Source organism: Archocentrus centrarchus, chromosome 20, assembly GCF_007364275.1.
Source record: "Archocentrus centrarchus isolate MPI-CPG fArcCen1 chromosome 20, fArcCen1, whole genome shotgun sequence".
In the NCBI taxonomy this organism is placed as follows: domain Eukaryota; kingdom Metazoa; phylum Chordata; class Actinopteri; order Cichliformes; family Cichlidae; genus Archocentrus; species Archocentrus centrarchus.
In genome coordinates, this window is record NC_044365.1 from 4,642,020 (window position 1) to 4,661,204 (window position 19,185).

General features: G+C 41.7%; 1 protein-coding gene across 1 annotated transcript in view; it reads left to right on the forward strand.

Moving 5' to 3' along the window:
- LOC115799063 (phospholipid phosphatase-related protein type 5) overlaps positions 1–17,442 on the forward strand; it is a 96,726-nt gene extending 79,284 nt beyond the window's left edge. The window contains exons 5-6 of the mRNA XM_030756008.1: positions 2,338–2,472; positions 16,797–17,442. Coding sequence (XP_030611868.1) covers positions 2,338–2,472; positions 16,797–16,826 — 165 coding nt within the window. The 3' untranslated portion in view covers positions 16,827–17,442. The remainder of the gene's footprint in view (positions 1–2,337; positions 2,473–16,796) is intronic.
- Positions 17,443–19,185: the final 1,743 nt, after the last annotated feature.

The following is a 19,185-nucleotide window of genomic DNA, read 5'->3' on the forward strand; positions in this document are numbered from 1 at the left end:
TTGACGTTCCTGCAGTAATTAAAATTATTTAAAAAGCCATCACTGACCCAGCTGTCTTAGCTAATTATAGGCCAATCTCCAACCTTCCTTTTTTCTCAAAGATCCTTGAAAGAGTAGTTGTAAAACAGCTAACTGATCATCTGCAGAGGAACGGTTTATTTGAAGAGTTTCAGTCAGGTTTCAGAATTCATCACAGAAACAGCATTAGTGAAGGTTACTGTCACTTTCATGTCCTTTGACCCTAATCTCTGTGTTCTTAGTTGTATTTAGTTTTGACCTGTGTTTCCTTGTGTTGTTAGTGTTTCCCCCGGCTTGTTGTCGCATCCTCGTCAGCGCTCGTCCATGTTCCTCAGTGTTCCATCATCGTCCTTGTTGTCAGTGCGCCCCGCTGTGTGTTTTTCTGTTCATGATCCTGTTTCCAAGTTTTTGCTGCTGGACTTGCCCTGCTTCTAAATTCAGATAAAACTGAAATTCTTGTTCTCGGCCCCACAAATCTTAGAAACATGGTGTCAAACCAGATACTTACTCTGGATGGCATTACTTTGGCCTCCAGTAACACTGTGAGAAATCTTGGAGTCATTTTTGACCAGGATATGTCCTTCAATGCACATATTAAACAAATATTTAGGACCGCTTCTTTGTATTTGCGCAATATTTCTAAAATTAGAAACATCCTTTCTCAGAGTGATGCTGAAAAGCTAATTCATGCATTTATTACTTCTAGGCTGGACTACTGTAATTCATTATTATCAGGCTGTCCTAAAAGCTCCCTGAAAAGCCTTCAGCTGATCCAAAATGCTGCAGCTGGAGTACTGACAGGGACTAGAAAGAGAGAGCAGATTTCTCCCATATTGGCTTCTCTTCATTGGCTCCCTGTTAAATCTAGAATAGAATTTAAAATCCTTCTCCTCACATACAAGGTCTTGAATAATCAGGCCCCATCTTATCTCAAAGACCTCATAGATCACCCAACAGATCACGTCCTACCTTTCTTACACTGCAATAGGCCCAGGCTGCTGGAGGGTTTGTATGATGCACTGAGTATTTCCTTTTCATTCACCTCTTTTCACTCTGTGTTTATACAGCACTCTGCATTTCAGTAGTTTTTAATCTTTGGCTCTCTCTCACTCATGGCCATTCAGTCCCTGTACAACTGCAGTGAGAGCTTGGGCCGTATTGCCGGCAATAAGTTGGACTTGTTTCCTGTGGGTGTTGGACTTTGCCAGGGCTGCCCTTTGTCACCGATCATCACCGTTCATAATTTTTATGGACAGTAGTTCTAGGTGTAGCCAGGTGGCGGAAGGCTTTCGCTTTGTTGGCCTCAGAGTCTCGACTCTGCTCTTTGCGCATGATGCCGTCCTGTTGGCTTCAGGTGGTGGCCTCCAGCTCACAGTGTAATGGTTTGCAGCCAAGTGTGAAGTGGCTGGCAGGAGAATTAGCACCTCTAAGTCTGAGGCCATGGCCCTCAGCCAGAAAAGGGTGGAGTGCCCTCTCCAGCTCAGGGACGAATTGCTGCACCAGGTGGAGGAGTTCAAGTACCTCGGCGTCTTGTTCACCAGTGACGGGAGAAGGGAGCGGGAGATTGACAGATGGATCTGTTGCAGTGAAGAGGGAGCTGAGTGTAAAATTGAAGCTGTCAATTTACCGCTCAATCTACGTCCCTACCCTCACCTATGGTCACGAGCTTTGGGTAGTGACCGAAAAAATGAGATTGCGAATACAAGCGGCAGAAATGAGTTTCCTACGAAGGGTGGCTGTCCTACCCCAGGGCAGACCCAGGACACGCTGGAGAGATTATATCTCTTGGCTGGCCTGGGAACGCTTTGTGCAGTATATAGATTTCACAAATCATAGACTGTGTACAGAGGACATTGTTGTGTGGTAACATACAAGCATTGGACTTAGCTTAACAACAGAGATATCAAATGTTTCTCTTAAGTGCTCAGAGAACAAAACACAAGAACAGAAACCCGACCGGTTGTTTAGGTTCAGTTTGCAGGTAAACTTTACCTGTCCCCACACACTCGCTACTCCCTAAGATTTCACTGCTCTGTAAGAAATAAGAGACTACAGAAGACTTGCCGCTGCTCCAGCCCTCAGTTTCTCTGAATGTCTTGCAACACTCACATCCATCATTGTGACGATACCCTTAGGAAAAACCCAATATACTGTATGTGACCTACATACTCTCTTAATCCTAGCAGCTACCCAGATTCAGTTAGACACTCACACACTAATCTCAGCTGTGGCTTCAGTGTGTGTGTGTGTGTGTGTGTGTGTCAGATGTTAGCCATGGGTCCATTCTCATTTAAAGCTGTGTTATATTTGTGGTTGTAGGTGGTGTGTGTGGTTCATAACTTCAAAGGAAAGTTGCTGCTGAGTGAGGAGTCCCCGGCGGAGCAGCGGCCCAATACAGCCATGCTAAACATCGGCCGAGCGGAGAGTCCTCTGGAGAAGTACATCGCTTCACAGGTTGGTACTGCCCAACAGAGCACACTGCTAATTAGAATACACTTTTTGAAATAAATAAATAATGACTTAATCACCGTTTCATCCTTTAAATAAATGTTTTCTATACATCAGGATCGGATCAGTATGAACTTGCTTGAATGTCCTAACAGTTTGAAGCTGCTGGCATGAAAGTTTTCACAAGAAAATAAATATATAATTTAATGAATCTGAATTGTTTTTAGGGTCCTTGTTAAAGACTTGTGTTCTCCAGAAATATTACCCCTACATTATATAATTACAAAGTCAAGTCAATTTTATTTATATAGCTCCAAATCACAACAGTCACCTCAAAGCGCTTTATATTATAAGGTAAAGACCCTACAATAATTACACAATAATTACAGAGAAAACCCAACTGTCAGAACGACCCCCTATGAGCAGCACTTGGTGACAGTGGGAAGGAAAAACTCCCTTTAAACAGGAAGAAACCTCCAGCAGAACCAGGCTCAGGGAGGGGGGGTCATCTGCTGAGGGGGGAGAGACAGGACAAAAGACACACTGTGGAAGAGAGACAGAGATTAATAATAACAATTCAACAATTAAGCATTTGACATTTGAACAACTGCAGCTTTGAGCTAAATGTTGGGGTGTTAATGGTGCTGACTAACCTCAAGAGATCTTTCAGACCATAAACACACAATGGACTGGATTACAAATCTCTAAGTTAGGCTGTTTGAATTTTTATGATCTAATTTTAATAATGAATTGTGAAGTCAAATACAATCATATATGTAACTTTCAGTTAAATGCAGATAAAGCAGTTAACTGATAAATAAAACATTTGGGTTGCTTTTAAATGCAACACTGATGGGACCAGTATTCAGTGTAAAAGCGTTCAACCATCAGGCTGAAATGTTGGAATATGTACTGGAGTTAATGCATTTAAATCCTATATATTCTATTTGCACTCTGTTAGCCTGAGAACACATCCTTCGCTCAGTCTGCATAACAAACATCCAAATCATTTGAAGCATCATGCAGACACTAAGAATCTTTGACATAACTTCTTCTCTGGGGTTCTGGATCTTACAGAGCTGTGAAAAAGTATTTACCTCCTTCCTGATTTCTCATTTTTTGCATACATGTCACAAAGATAACCCGAGCAGATACAAAATGCAGTTTTTAAATGATGATTATATTTATTAAGGAGAAAAAGCTATCCAGGCTTAAGTGGCCCTATGTGAAAAAGATTTCATCATCATTTAAAAACTGCACTTTGTACTTTGTTTATCTTGATGATGATGCTGAAAAGCTAATTCATGCATTTATTACTTCTAGGCTGGACTATTGTAATTCATTATTATCAGGCTGTCCTAAAAGCTCCCTGAAAAGCCTTCAGCTGATCCAAAATGCTGCAGCTAGAGTACTGACAGGGACTAGAAAGAGAGAGCAGATTTCTCCCATATTGGCTTCTCTTCATTGGCTCCCTGTTAAATCTAGAATAGAATTTAAAATCCTTCTCCTCACCTACAAGGTCTTGAATAATCAGACCCCATCTTATCTCAAAGACCTCATAGTACCATATCACCCCAACAGAGCACTTCTCTCTCAGACTGCTGGCTTACTTGTGGTTCCTAGGATACTTAAGAGTAGAATGGGAGGCAGAGCCTTCAGCTTTCAGGCGCCTCTTCTGTGGAACCAGCTTCCAGCTTGGATTCAGGAGACAGACACCCTCTCTATTTTTAAGATTAGGCTTAAAACTTTCCTTTATGATCAAGCTTATAGTTAGGGCTGGATCAGGTGACCCTGAACCCTCCCTTAGTTATGCTGCTATAGGCCTAGGCTGCTGGGGGGGTTCCTGTGTCTTTTTCATTCACCAGTTTTCACTGTTTATACTCCACTTTGCATTTAATCATCAGTTATTATTAATCTCTGACTCTGTTCCACAGTGTGTCCTTTGTCCTGTCCCCCTCCCCTCACAGCAGATGACCCCCCCTCCCTGAACCTGGTTCTGCTGGAGGTTTCTTCCTGTTAAAAGGGAGTTTTTCCTTCCCAGTGTTGCCAAAAAAATAAATAAATAAATAAATCAGGAAGGGGGCAAATACATATGCAAAGACAAATGGAAGATAAACATTAAAATGACATGTGACCAGACATCAATAATATTTCCTCCTAAATTTATGTGATGGTTAAAAAAGTAATAAATCAATGAAGGAAACATAAAAAAATCTCCAGTGAAACCCAGAGTGGTGAAGTTAGTAATTTTTTAGTACACCTGGAAACATAAGAAGAGTTAAATTTGAAGTGACAGGTGTCACCTACAATCACTTTACAGAGTATATGCAGAACATCAAATAAAAACCATGTTTTGCTGCTGTTATGCAGTCAGTACGGTATACTGTAGTGACGCAGGTGGAGTCACAGATTGAGTATAACACACTCACATCTTGTACTAAAATAATTAATTGGGGGCGCCCGGGTGGCTCAGTGGTGGAGCAGGCGACCACATACATGTGTCGCATTGCGGTGCGGGCGGCGCGGGCTCGAGTCCCGGCCTGTCACCAATTTGTCCGCGTGTCTTCCCCCGTTTTCTGTCTGCCTCTACTGCTAATAAAAGCTGCTGTGGCCAAAAATGCAAAAAAATAAATAATTGGATAAAACGTCAGTCTGAATGGCACATAATTATGCAGTGATATCATAGGTGTGCCGCTCTCCTTAAGTGATACCGTACCATCAGCCATCCTGCCCTAGCTCCACCATACGGAGTGGAGGGGCATTTTTTTGTCCCACTCGGATGACTGGATATACCAGTAGCCTTTGGTTAAATCCAGAGTTGTGAAAAAGGTGAGCAGTGCCCAACCAGTCTTGGTGCTCTGGGGCATGGGGTAGGTATCAAACTGTGAAATGGCATTCACGGTGCGATAGTCAACATAGATCCTCATAGACCCATCCTTCTTCATGACAAGAACAACAGGCACTGTGTGACTCTACTGTCACCCCATTTCCAGCATCACTTTCAGTTCTTTCAGAACTACTTTCAATTTGGGTTCTGGCAGCCTATAGAGTCATGACCAAACCATCACCATCAACTCAGCAACACACGTCTTTTGGGTGCTGTGAGAGATGGTCATCGCAAAGGAGCCGAGAAGAATTGGTGAAATCTGGTACCTACGCCCAGAGAGACCGACTCTGCCTCCCCCCGTGCTTTAAGGAGGTTGAAGGGGTAAACCTGTGCTGCTCCACCTGTCAGTTTGCACTGCCTCATGGACAACATCCCCCACTCATCATGTGACCTTAAAGGGTCCTTGCCACCTGGCAAGTAATTTAGAGCTGGAATAAGGGGGGAATACAAGCACTTTATCTCCCACTGGAAATTATCTGGTTTTGGTTCCGTGTGCTTTTGACATTCCTGAGCCTGGAGTAAATTTTCAACCAACCCAAAGTGTGAAGACTTGGCCTGAAGGACGTTCCACACTGCAAACAACAGGGAATCCCAAATGTGTTCGTCTCTAATGAACTTACGATTAAACTCTTATACGCTCCATCCAAAGAGACTTACTGTAATACACAGCAACTCAAAGTTCTTTCATGACATGAAGAACATGCCCTGGTCCATCAGAATCTCTTCCATGTTTCTAACCTGAAACATTGCCCGTGCCACATTCTTTGCAGAAATGTCACAGAGGGGCACTGCTTCAGGAAATCAAGAGGTGTAATCCACTAGAACTAACACACAGTAATATCCATGTGCACTCTGGGGAAATGGCCCATACCCATTTGTTCAAACAGGATCTCCATAATTGGTAAAGAGAACAAAGGTACTTTTAAAATGGCTGCTGGATTGACCAGCAGGCATACAGGACACCACTGCTGCACATTCCTTTAAATACCCAGCCATTAGAATCAGGCCGTTTTATTGTTTCCAGAGTTTATCATATCCCAGGTAACCAGCCGTGGGATTATAATGAGCCACCTGGAAAACCACTGGTGGTATATACCTTCTTGCTTTCTTACTGGAATGTTGTATGTTGCTCACAGACCAGAGGAAAGTGTTAGAGGTATGGCAACCCACACCACCTGGCCAACTTCCACGAGCGGGCACTCAATTTGGAAGTGGCCACGTCACCCACACCTCCAACACTCCTGCCCCAGCGCTTGAGGGGGTGGGCTGGGTGCTGTTCCAGCAGCCAACAGGACTGGTGGCAGGGAAGGTGAGGCAAGCTCCCAGAAAGGGAAGCGATTTCTTCCACAGTGTCAGTAGCGAACAGGCAGCCTTTGGTCCCTGATCAGCCGCAGTGAGTTTCCACCACATGTGCAGTGAGGCAGTCCACAGCCAAAGTGACTGCCATCATCAAGTTTGCCTGCCAGTGACACCTCACCCATTCTGCTGGTAATCACCATCAGCTCCAGCAGCAGTTGCTCTCTGGCTGCCTCTCTCGGTTGCAGGTACTGCGTGGCCACATCTTTCAGCTGCTCAGTGTAGGCAAATGCACGGTCAGCTTGGAGCTTCTGGAGTAGCAGCTTTGATCCCTGGGAAAGTAGACCACCTGATCCAGGACCGCTTTCATACTGCATATGGAGCTCCTCTGGTCAAAACATGTAAACTGGGTGCAGCTGTTTGAGCCACTCCCAGTATTTGTGCCAGAGCAGCTGTCAGCTAGACTGGCTGTGATCCTAACATCTCCGTGTTACTGAGGTACGCTGGGCACCAGTGTAGCAAGTTCTCCTCAGTACCCACATGGAGGGAGCAGATTTCTACAAGTCTTTATTGCAATATTTGCAGGAAAAATGCTGTCATGAATACTCAGCTTCAGAGCGTTCGTGCCTTCTGCTCCAGTTTGTCCACCACTGCCTTCCTGCAGCCCCACACCTTGGGTGAAAGACTAATTAGCAAGTGCACCCTCTGCTCTCCTGTGCTGCTCTCCCCAACTGATGCAGCACCCTCAGCTATCTTATCCAACCTCTCCCTCCTACAGGCGAGCCACAAAACATACTTCGCTCCTCATTAATCATGATTAATGAGCTGGCAAAACAAAATTGGTAATAAATCATGACCCTAAAATCTCAGAGCAGCGCAGCTATAGCTGTCAGCTGGCAAAAAGAGTTCAACCATACATAAATGAAGAAAGTTGCTATATTGTACAATGCATGATGTTTTCATGTAATTGTTTTCTGAAACTGCATCTTGATCATTTATTTTTAATGTGTGCATCAGAGCATGCTAACTGAAAAGTCAGCTAAGTTTAACTTGCACTGTATCACAGAAATGAAAACCCAGTATAACTGCAGTGGTTTCAAATTGTTCTATATTTGTTTCTTCAATTTATTATCTTCCATCAACCTTACAGATTCCACATTGCTCTGATCTATGGATGTAACATCAAAACTAACAGCAACCTAAACTAACAGCCACATGATGTGCTAGCTCTGAGGATTTTCCTGTTTTTGTGGGCACATTGTTACCATCAAAAACACACATCTTAGAGAGGCAGAGTTTCTCAGAAGTAAAGATAGGCAGAGGTTCACAAATTTGGGACCAAATTCAGAATAATGTTGCTCAAAATTGCAATGATTTTAAATATGTCATCTACAGTACACAAGGTTGTCAAATGAGTCCATAAATCTGAGGGAATCTCTGTGTGCCAGGGACAAGGCTGAGAGCCAATCCTGGACCTGCACTGCATTAAAAACTGCAGGAACACTTCCAGAAACTGCTGTCTGTGGACAGTTCACTGTGCCATCCACAAATGCAGGTTACAGTACTATCATACAAAGATAAGCCATATCAAAAAAATGTTCTTTTTTTTAGTAAAATGGTACATTTTTCAGTTTAAACATTTGATAGTTTTCTGTGCTCAGCTGTGAATAAAATATGGGTTTATAGATTTGCAAACTGTTGTATTGTGTTTATATTGTCCCAACTTTTTGGGAACTGAGGTTGTACAATTACAAGCTGGACTGCCAACAAACCATTTAATGTATTTCTGTGTGTGCCTTAGACATGGACTTTGTAGCTTTGCACAGAATATCTATATTCAACACTGAAGGAGATGGAAAACCCACCTTAGCATAAAATGGGCTCTTAAAAAGAAAAGAAAAGTACTTTTATTGGATCGTGAGAAATTGATTTAAGATGTTAAAGATACTTAAGGAATCATTAAAGCTGCTAATTCCAGAACTAATGTCAAGCAAACCTGCCACAGTATACCTTTAAATCAGGTTATAAACTAATGGGTAAGGAATTGCAGGAAATGGACCGTGTGAACTCAAAACACAAACTTTTATTTAGAGTCCAGAGATATGGGACGTAAGGGAACTGATACATGAGGATGAGACAGGAAACACTGACTGGAACTAAGAATAAAAGGCTCAGCATAACATGAAAATCAAGGTTTCAAGGTTTCTTTATTGTCATATATATGTAAACATAAAATGAAAACATATAATGAAATTTTGCGTTCCAGAACACCCATCCAAGAAATACAAAAAACATAAGCAAACAGGGGGGGCAGGTGTCCTGAGGTCATGCAGCTGACTCGCAGCGCTACCTTTAGCAGAAGAACAGAAAGAGATACACTGGGATAGTTAGGTTCAAAAAAATCATCTCGTACTGTTTTCATTATAAACACCTTACGAGGTTCCAAAAAACACCTCAGCAAAAGCATATTTGCACATTTAAAGCCAGGATAGCAGTATGGTGGGTAGGGTCAGGTCAGGAGGGCATGCAGACGGAGACGAGAGGGTGAGGGCATTGTGGACCCCAGATTCCAGCTCCTAGCCAAAACAGTTCGCTGATAGTGATGGAAATTCATCAGTGGCCGTGGTACAGCAGATACAGCTTCACAAATCACAGGTGGGGCTAAGGGGGAGAGCGACCGTCACACATAGCCCTGGAGAGATATGATTGCCAGCTCAAGGCCGGCTAGGGAGCCGAATTCCTGATAATGCAGATGTTGTTTTGGAACAGGCTGCTTGTTTTTTTTCCAACAGCCTTCAGTCTCACTGGGGAACCATTCAATAATCCAATATTCCAAATTCATTAGTTACCGTCCTCACCGTGCAGAACCGAACCTTATCTCCAGGTCGAACCCCTCTCGCCTGCGAGCACGTTCTCAGCTGGGCTGCACACCAGCTTTACGGCTCAGGTTCACCAGGCTTTGAGTCTGAGTTTGTACGGCCCTGCACAGCCCATCCACCTGGGTCGGCAGCCTCTGCAGATGTTGAACTGCTGCCCAGATTTTCTTAATTTCCCGGTAAATCAGGTATCCTCCGAGCCCAAACAGAAAAGATACCGCTACCAAATAGCCGAATATGTAGACGTCTTCCACGTCTTCGGCCTCGAGGGCTGAGAAGCACACAAGTCTCCACGAGCTCCAAGAATCGATGACGTATCCAACCGGGTCTGTTCCACTAGGACACGCGGGCTCCCCTTTCCCCGATCTCAGAGTGGAAAAAATTCGATCAATGGTGTTTAGGGTCCACCATGCCAGATCCTCAATCTTATTCTTATTCGGACAGTGTGTGAGAGACGCTCTCACAGCAAGCAGCAAGTGGAGAGATGGCAGGAGGGCAGGGAGAGAGATAGATGCGACCGTCTCCGTCAAGAGCAGGAAGAATGTGTAGAACAAACAAACTAAGAACCAAGCAGAGAACCTCTTAAATAAAAGTAAATCCAAAATCATGTCATAATTGGAACTGACAGAAATGATTCAAGCTCCCTTTAAAGTCATGTGACCTGTTAGTTGTAGTTGTAGCAGTACCAAAATGTTAATATTGGATGTTGCCATTTGTTGTACCAAACACACACACATGCACGAACACACTGCTGCTGCTGCAGGAGACGGATGATGAAGATGAAGGCTCTTGCAGCATTAAGGAGCGCCTCCAGGCATTCCTGCACTGGCTGCGGGGTCTCAGCTGGTTCAAGTGGCTCAGGAACCAAAGGCAACCAAAGTACTCTGTGAAGTGGTCTGAGATGTGAGCTCTGTCAACTCTCTTTAGTTCTCTGTTTAAAACCTGTGAAACAGCTGGCTGATATTTATCTACACCTACCTAAATACTAGTGACTGCTCCCTGTGTCACAGCAGGAAGCTCTGCATGGTTTATCTGGCAGAGGTTCCACAGTGGATGCCCTTCCTGCTGCAACCCCAAAGGAGATTTGTGCCTCCGACTGGAAATGAACCAGCAACCTTTCACTCGCTAGTTGAATGTGTAAACCACTACACTGTGGAGCCACTTTTGCACCTACAATCTTTCATATTTAGGTATTTCAACAAGTGACTGCTCCTTTTATTTGTAAAAATAGTTCATTAAACATGTTCGTTGGCTTTCACAGTAAAATTTAAAAAAAAATTCTGTGTTAATACAGTACATAAAAATGAAAAATAACTGTACAATAACACAGGTGAGGTTGTGCTGAAAACAGTGATACCAAACAAGGTGAAGTATAAAGTAAACTCAAAAGTAGTCAAAAACGACCCCAGAGGGTTAAATGTTTGATGTTTCTTATACTCTATTATGAATAAAATATGGCTTTATGAGATTTGCAAATTGTTGCATTTGACTTACATTTTACAGTGTCCCAACATTTTTGGATTTTGGGGTTGTAGTTTTCCAGCTTGAATATGTGAGTGCCTTTGAGTAGCCATAAATATAGCCAAGTATTTTTGAACCCCTGTGGAAATGATGCATATGTATCCATTGAGTTTTGGGTGTAAGATGGAGGTGGAACACTAACTTGGAGAGTTATGATTAAAGAATACGGTATAAATCTGGCTCATTACAGTACTCACATGCCCATTGACTGTTCTAATTTGGTCACTTTGATCATCTTGCATATTCTTATATGAACAGCTTGTCAATACTGCATACTTCATTTTCAGAGTCATTACCTTCCACTAGCATGAAATATCAGCCAGTAGTTTCACCGTGGAAAACAGAGACGATCACTAATTTCCATCATCATTTTTGTCTGTTAACACACACAGATGATTATGGAAATCACAATGCTGTGTTAACACTGAACTTAGAAAAGTGATAGCTGAGATCAGGAACACAGTGACATCGTTAACTCCTAGATCCTATTTCCTGTCATTTATTCCGTTTTTGTTTTTTAATTTAAGACTTACTGAGTTTGTTTATTGCTCAGACTGCGTATCTTTAACACTGTAATCATGTAAAACTGTTCTGTCTTTTGGAAATTGCTAGTTTCCAAAATCTGATTGACAGTCTAAAACTTTGGAGGAAAACTCAAGCAGACGCTTCACCACCTGTGCTTGATAAGAATTGGGATTAAATCTGATCCTCAACTTTCTTCTGGCTAATGTTAGCTAACACTAGCGTACCTGCTAACATGGATGAATTGAAAGCTGTCTCCTGTACCTCTTTTTTAATGCATCATTATTAATATAATATCTCAGACATAATAAACCATAAAAGAAAGCTGGTAATAAAATGTTTTTGAAAAACGGAGGAGGAGGACTCACAGTGAAACTATGTTTTCAAGTCAGCACACAACAGCAAAGTTTCATCAACTAACAAGTTGTGTGATTGTCTTTAGACATCCCAAAATTAGGAATATGCTTTTAAATACTACCAAAAAATGGAAACTAATCCTTCTGTTGAACTGTTACAGAGGTGTTATAACACGTACCACAGCACGTACCACAGCACGTACCACAGCAAGTACCACAGCACGTACCACAGCAAGTACCACAGCACGTACCACAGCAAGTACCACAGCACGTACCACAGCAAGTACCACAGCACGTACCACAGCACGTACCACAGCACGTACCACAGCACGTACCACAGCACGTACCACAGCACGTACCACAGCAAGTACCACAGCATGTACCACAGCACGTACCATTCTGTTCTGGAGAAAAAAGGACCTGTTTGGGAATGAGCTGAGTCTATCGGATATGTCCAAACCTTTGTGTATTATTTGTCAGTGAGGGTAACACCTCGTGGTGTCTGCCAGAACCACCTGCACATCATCTCCAATGAAGCCACTGATATCACTGTGTCAGTATCCTCCAACAACAGTGTATGCTGCAATTACAATTACAGCTATCCCTGCATGCAGCTGTTACCAGACTCTCAGCTTTTTCTTTTTAAGTACAAATAGGTGCTGAATACCATGGAGACATGTCCTAAATAATGTGGATTAGGTCCTGTGAGTCACGACCCAGGGTAGCCTTAAATCACAAATATGGAGCTGCAGAAATCTGTAGAAATAAAGAAGCATGTGGCTGTAAAACTGCTGCTGACACTCTGAGACATGAGTGTTAAATAACGGGGTGGGTTTGCTTGTTTTTTGCTGTTAGCAGCAAAGCAGTTTTTTTTCAGGTAAATAATACAGGATATCAAAAATAAATAATACATCAGCACTAAAATAAGTGACAAAAAAGGGCAGCAGATTAAACAGTGTTAGTACACACTGTTCTAAAAGCATTCACAACATATGTGGGTCCTGTTTCTCCTCCGTTCTCTGTAATCTGCTGGGCATAGGCTCTAATTTGTTTGTCAGGTAAACGTGCTGGATTTCATTATTACTTCACTGTGTTTGTAGAGCTCAGCAGCTGCTTTGCTAAGCAGTGTTTTCATAGATGTATAAATGAGAGAACTACAAAAAGAGCCAAACTAGCCTCATCAAACAAATCCGTGTGTTACGGTGAAGCCCTGGTCCTGCGGCCCATCGATGACCCATCTGTTAGGCTGGACTCCATGTTGGGCCACAGTGATCACAGCAGTGTGTGTATAATAAAGCCAAAGAGAGGGCGATGTGTGTTGAAGTGCTTTTCCTGCTTTTTCCTTTCATCAGAGTGCACGTATGATTTTCACGTCTTCACATCTAAGAGCAGTGTGTTTGCTTGAACTTGCTGAGTTTTCTTCTCATTTCCTCTGAGACACACATTTAAGAGTGAAATGTAGAACATATGCAGCTCCTATCTGATGGTTCAATTCACAGCTTCCAGCTGAGAGAGCTTGCACTCGGCTGCCTGACAAAGAGCAGAGAATCTCACACACTCTCACCTCAGCTCCAACAGCCTCTGTGGAAAATTGCCTGCTCTAAAAATAGCACAGCCTAAAGATGCCTGGAAGCTAAACAAGCCACAATGAACAAAATGCCAGGGCAGGAAGCAACCTTTGAGCAGCAAAATGAAGCCCACACTTTGCTTTAAATCTTTAGAGGAGTGACATCGCTTCCAGTCTTTAACACAGAGTTTAATTTCCCTCAAAAATAAATGAGTGGAACAAACTAAATTGAGACCTCTAAATCTGTGGAAACAGATTACCTTTAGTGCAGTATACAAGTGGAATCTTCTCATTTTGGAGGATGAATTATTCCTCATTTTATTAGAAACATTACAGGAGAAAGGTGCCACATGTAGGCGATATCTCCCCCAATATAAATGCTAATAGTTCTCCTTAGTCGAGCACAATAAAAGTGAACCACAGTAGCTGAACAGAATGGATTCATCTGTAGGAATGAGTAGGAGCTGTGTCATTGTGTAGTTCCTTCAAAGCTCTGCTGGATACAGCAATTCAACAAGCAATAACATTCTGTGCATATGAAATAGTTTTGTCATTTTTCACACTCCATAACAACCAATACTCTGGAATTAGACCGACTTTTGAAATGGCATTTTATTGATCCTCAAATCCAGGCCTCAAGGGCCGGTGTCCTGCAGGTTTTAGATGTGTCCCTGATCCAACACACCTGAATCAAATGGCTAAATTACCTCCTCAGTATGCAGTCAAGTTCTCCAGAGTCCTGCTAATGACTTCTATATTTGACTCAGGTGTGTTGAAGCAGAGACACTGGGCCCTCGAGGCCTGGATTTGAGAACCACTGCTCTAGTGGGTCCTGTGCTCACTGCCCGGCACCGTGGAGCTCAGTTGGCATTTTCCATAGAATAGCAGAACTGGCAGGTCCACCACTGGGACCTACTGAGAGCTAAAATCATGAACTCTCAGCTGGATTCATCTGTATTTGAGTATGCACCATGTGTTTGCTGAGTCTTTGATGCAAAGAACTTGCTGTATAGAAGACGATATTGTTGTACTGATACTGAACAAACTCAAAAACACATTTTGCTCTGCAGGACAAACCCAACCTCCAACATATGAGAAAACAGTTTAGTCAGGACCATATAAACAAAAGAAGGATTGTTTCCAGCTATAATCATTTTTACTGGAAGAGAGCAGCCACACAGTACAGACCAGGAAACACTGACAACAAATAATATTGACAAAGTAAGAAATGGCATGAAAAAGAGAAGCTGGGGGGACGGCTGGTTGCAAAGCAGTTTGCAGATGTGCAACATCTGCATGCATGCAGGCTAAAGCAGATTAAATAGCATCCCCTGTATGACATTTGCCAGTTGAATGTCTGGAAGGGTAACAGCTGACTCATCAGCTCATGGAGGCTTGCATTGAGCTGATCTACTGTGAATGCTGTGAAACTGACTTCATGGCCTGCCTGAACTTACTTTAGGTCATTCTTTACCAGCACTATAGCTCTGCAGCTTCCATAATTGGGGTCTGGTCAGCTTAAGGGCTTAGAGGAAGATTATTACTGGTTTGAACACCTTGACTGCCAGTAGGAGAAGGTTTAGTTTAACATCTGAATAAACAGTTAGTGATAGGATTGTCCTGACTAGGACAGTCTGAATAGAACATCCTCTCCTCTGCTCAGCAGTGCAGAAAAAGGCACTTTCTAGTCCTCCCTTTTTACCTCTTTTCCCTATGCTCCGTAAAAAGCATGCTCAAGGTGGATTAGAAAATCAAATCTTTCTATTTGAAATTATTTGATATACATTTAGAACTTAATGAGAATGACCGGAGTTACTGAGGTGATTTTAAGCTTTAGAGAACATCGTAAACATCCTACACCAGGAAAAGCAGGCCTCACATAAATATTTAGATGGATCATGGTACTTATATAGTGCTGGTGTGTGCACTCAAAGAACTTTCTACTTCAAGTCTCTTTCATCCAATCACACACACATTCATACAGTGCACACACACCGATGGATGCATCAGGGGAAACTCAGATTCAGTATCTTTCCCAAGTATTCTTGGACACAGGAGGCGCCAGGGATCAATCCATGACCTTCCAATTGGGAGACGACCCACTCAACCGCCCAACCCACAGCCACCCACCATGTCAACCTTTTGTCTTGAAGTGACCCAAAATAAACATACTAAAAGTATCACATATAATGGCTATATGTGATGTTGCTTCAAATTTCTACAGCTGAGGTGGGGCATACGGGGTGGAGGTAGAGCAGGTCATCTCCTTATTGAAAGGTTGGTGGTTCGATGCTTGGCTGCTTCAGTTTGCATTCCAAAATATAAAGTTTTTCTTTGATGTGTTCATGTGAATGTTTGCTAGAAAGCACTTAGATGGTAAATGGACTCCTTCTTATACGGCACTTTCTACTCTGCTAGAGCATTCAGAGTGCTTTAATGCCTCATTCACACAAACAGTGCTTTCTGTCTAAAAGTCCCACTGATGAATGAGAGAAACTTAGGATTCAGGATCTTACCCAAGGATACTTTAGCATGCAGACTGGAGCAACCAGGGATCAAACCACCAACCTTTCGATTGTTAGGGACCTGCTGACCTACAGCCATCTATGGAAGTTTGTTGCACCTCTAAAAAAAAATGCCATCCATAACTCAAAATTTTGAGAAAATAAGTCAAAATTTCGAGTTATATATCTCAAAATTTTGAGCTAACTCAAAATTTTGCGTTAATAAGTCTAAATTTTGAGTGAGCTCTGCCAATCAGCAGCTGTCCATAAGTTCAACATGAAAACATTGACCTTTTATGCAGCTCTTATTTGCTAGGAGCCATTCAAAGGTCACAAACCTGAGGACAACCTGTTCATGTTTGCTAGCTAACTGATCCTGTTGCTACCCGATTGTAAGTGCACATGCACTGTTGTCATCTGCTTCTGGGTAACAGAGTTGACCTCTTTCACGGAGCTAACTCGAAAGTTCAACTTACAACGTGAAATACTGAGAAAATAACTCAAAATTTTGAGTTATGAGTAACAAAAATAATTTTTTTTCAGTGGCAGAAACGAGCTTCCATAGCCACCCCACTCAGGTGCAGGGAAAAAAGTGCCTGTATGAATGAGTGTGAATGCGGCGTAGAGTAGAAAGTGCTATATAAGAACCAGTCCATTTACCATATGCAAAGCTTTACGTATGATTTTAGGAATCCCAGACCAGCTTCATTTTTGAGGGATTTGTTTGTTTATACAGACCAAACATGAAATCTTTATTTATGTTTTCCTGATATTTTTTGTGCTCTCCCTCCCCACGTGTAGAATCACATCGCCTTCGCTGAGGTCACATGACGTGGAGTCGGCCGTGTGGCAGACCCATTGGACATCCACACTCTTCACTGTCCAATCCAATTAACCGGAGCGCAGCGCTAAACCCATTCTCTGTATGTGTCTGGTCTGCGGTATGTTGTTGTTTGTTGTCTTTATCAGGCCCCTGTTGTCACTCTCAGCTTCTTGTACTCAAGGAAAAAAATTTAGAGAGTAACTCAGTGGGACAGGTTGCTTCTGCTACCATCTATGCACTTATTCTGAATCCTTCTTGGACTCTCGCCTCCCAAATGAAGCTCTGTTGTGAGGCAAGCAGACTGGGAGACTAGAAGATCATGTGAAGAACTGGATGCACCATCAGTGCTGCTTAAGTCAAATATATTATTATTTTATATGTGAAACAGCATTGTTCCAGTAAGATGGTTACAGGGAAAAACAGGAAGTTGTCTGAACTCTCTCTTGTTATATTTGATTTCCACCTTTCAGAGTTTGTTATTGCACCACATTTCTAACATTAAAAGCAGTGCTGTGAGAATGTAACACTGACTGCTGAGCCCGTATTTAGAATCAGAAGGTTTTTATTGCCATATGGGTGAACAGGTTCACAGCATTAGGAAATTGCTGCGGTACTTCGTGCTTACAGAAAAAAAACAAATAAGTATAAAAACTATAGGACAATATACAAGTATACAAATTGCAAATATACAGAGATATTAGAGCTATAACTATAGCACAATATTACAAAATTACAAAATATACAGTGCAGAGACTAATTAAAAGATAAAAGAATGTAGACTATATTCCAAAGGAATACAGGAATAAAGGAAAACTTAAATCAGTAATAAAAATAAAAAGAAGGAAACCTGTACTGCCACACTTTTCTGATTCCCGTTCTGTAAGCACATCATGCACTGTGAGCGAGCTGCAGTCAGAACGTGGACCTTTCAATATTAGACATGACTTAAACTGAAAGGTGAAAAAAGAAGACACCACTCTGCATCTAAATTTGGTTGAAAATGAAGCTTTTCCTCATTAAAATGGTCTAAAAACTCACCATATGATTTGACTCTAACCACTGGACCACTGCACAAGAGATTTTCACTAAAATTTAAAGTAATTTGAGTTTCACCTGGATGATTAGGTACTATTTAGACATATTTTAGACCTCTAACAACAGAGAGTATATGTGAATTGATGAATGGTTGAAATTAGCTGGAATTAAAATCTTTGTAATGGCCTAAAAATAATTCACGTTTCAAGCAAACGTGTTTATAAAGTGGCATCTTCTTAACAGCTAATGGCTAGCTAACCAGATTAGTCCAGAAAACAGCACACCAGAATGACTGAAGCTTGGTGGAGTAATTCCAGCCTCAGTCCCATTAAATCTTTGTAAATTATAATCATGGTGTCTAAAAATGAAATAGTCTACATGTTTTGGAATAAAATGGTTGAATTTCGGTGTCATATTTGACTAAAAGAAAAGAGATCTGATAGTTTCTAATCATTTATTGCTGACAGACTGATCAGCAATGAGAGAATAGAGTGATTCGCTCTTTCTTGCTTGTTTCCAATGTTTGGAAAGTTCAGTGTTTTTGTTTTTTACAACAAATTAAAGTAAAATTCTCAGAACTTTGATAAATACAGGCTGAAGTCAAAGTAGCAAATAAGGAAAACTGCAGTCTTTTTAATCATGTATGATCATGTATGACAGGCTCAGTGTATGTATATACAGAATACGGTCAGCTGCAACCAATGACAACAGTATACACTCTGGATTTAAGCTGCACCAGACAATCACCACTTCCATATATTTCTTTTGTCTCTTTGTTTTAAGTTAGGGATGAAGACTGTGCTAGAAAAATAAAAAAATGTACTACAGGTCTCTTCAACCCCAAAATATTTTACTTTCATTCTGAAAGCTAAAAACCCCAAAGGTCAGTGTGTCTCACAGGCAAAACTGAGATTTTATCATATTCATTCCTAAATTAGTGATTTTTCACTCCTTTTCCCAGAGAGAGGATATATTTGTGACCTGTTTCCTCAGAAACACACAGACATGCTGAGCTGCCTTTAAATTGGACGTTAAAGTTTCTGTGGTCTCATCTCAGAACCAGTCGGGACATAAACGCCTTTGATCACTGGCAATGCTACAAGTTTTGTTTTGCACTATTTTTTTTTCTCTCAAATTATTATTATTATTATTGTTTTAAAGTACAATTTAACTGAATACTGATGAGCCTTTTACTAAAAAGCTCATCAGTGGAATAATGGACTTAATGCTGTTTCTCTTATCCCATAAATGTATGACTTTAACAGCAGTCAATATCTTATTATACTGGTTAACAGATGCCGTGACGTCTGAGGAGCGGTGTTCATGCCTATA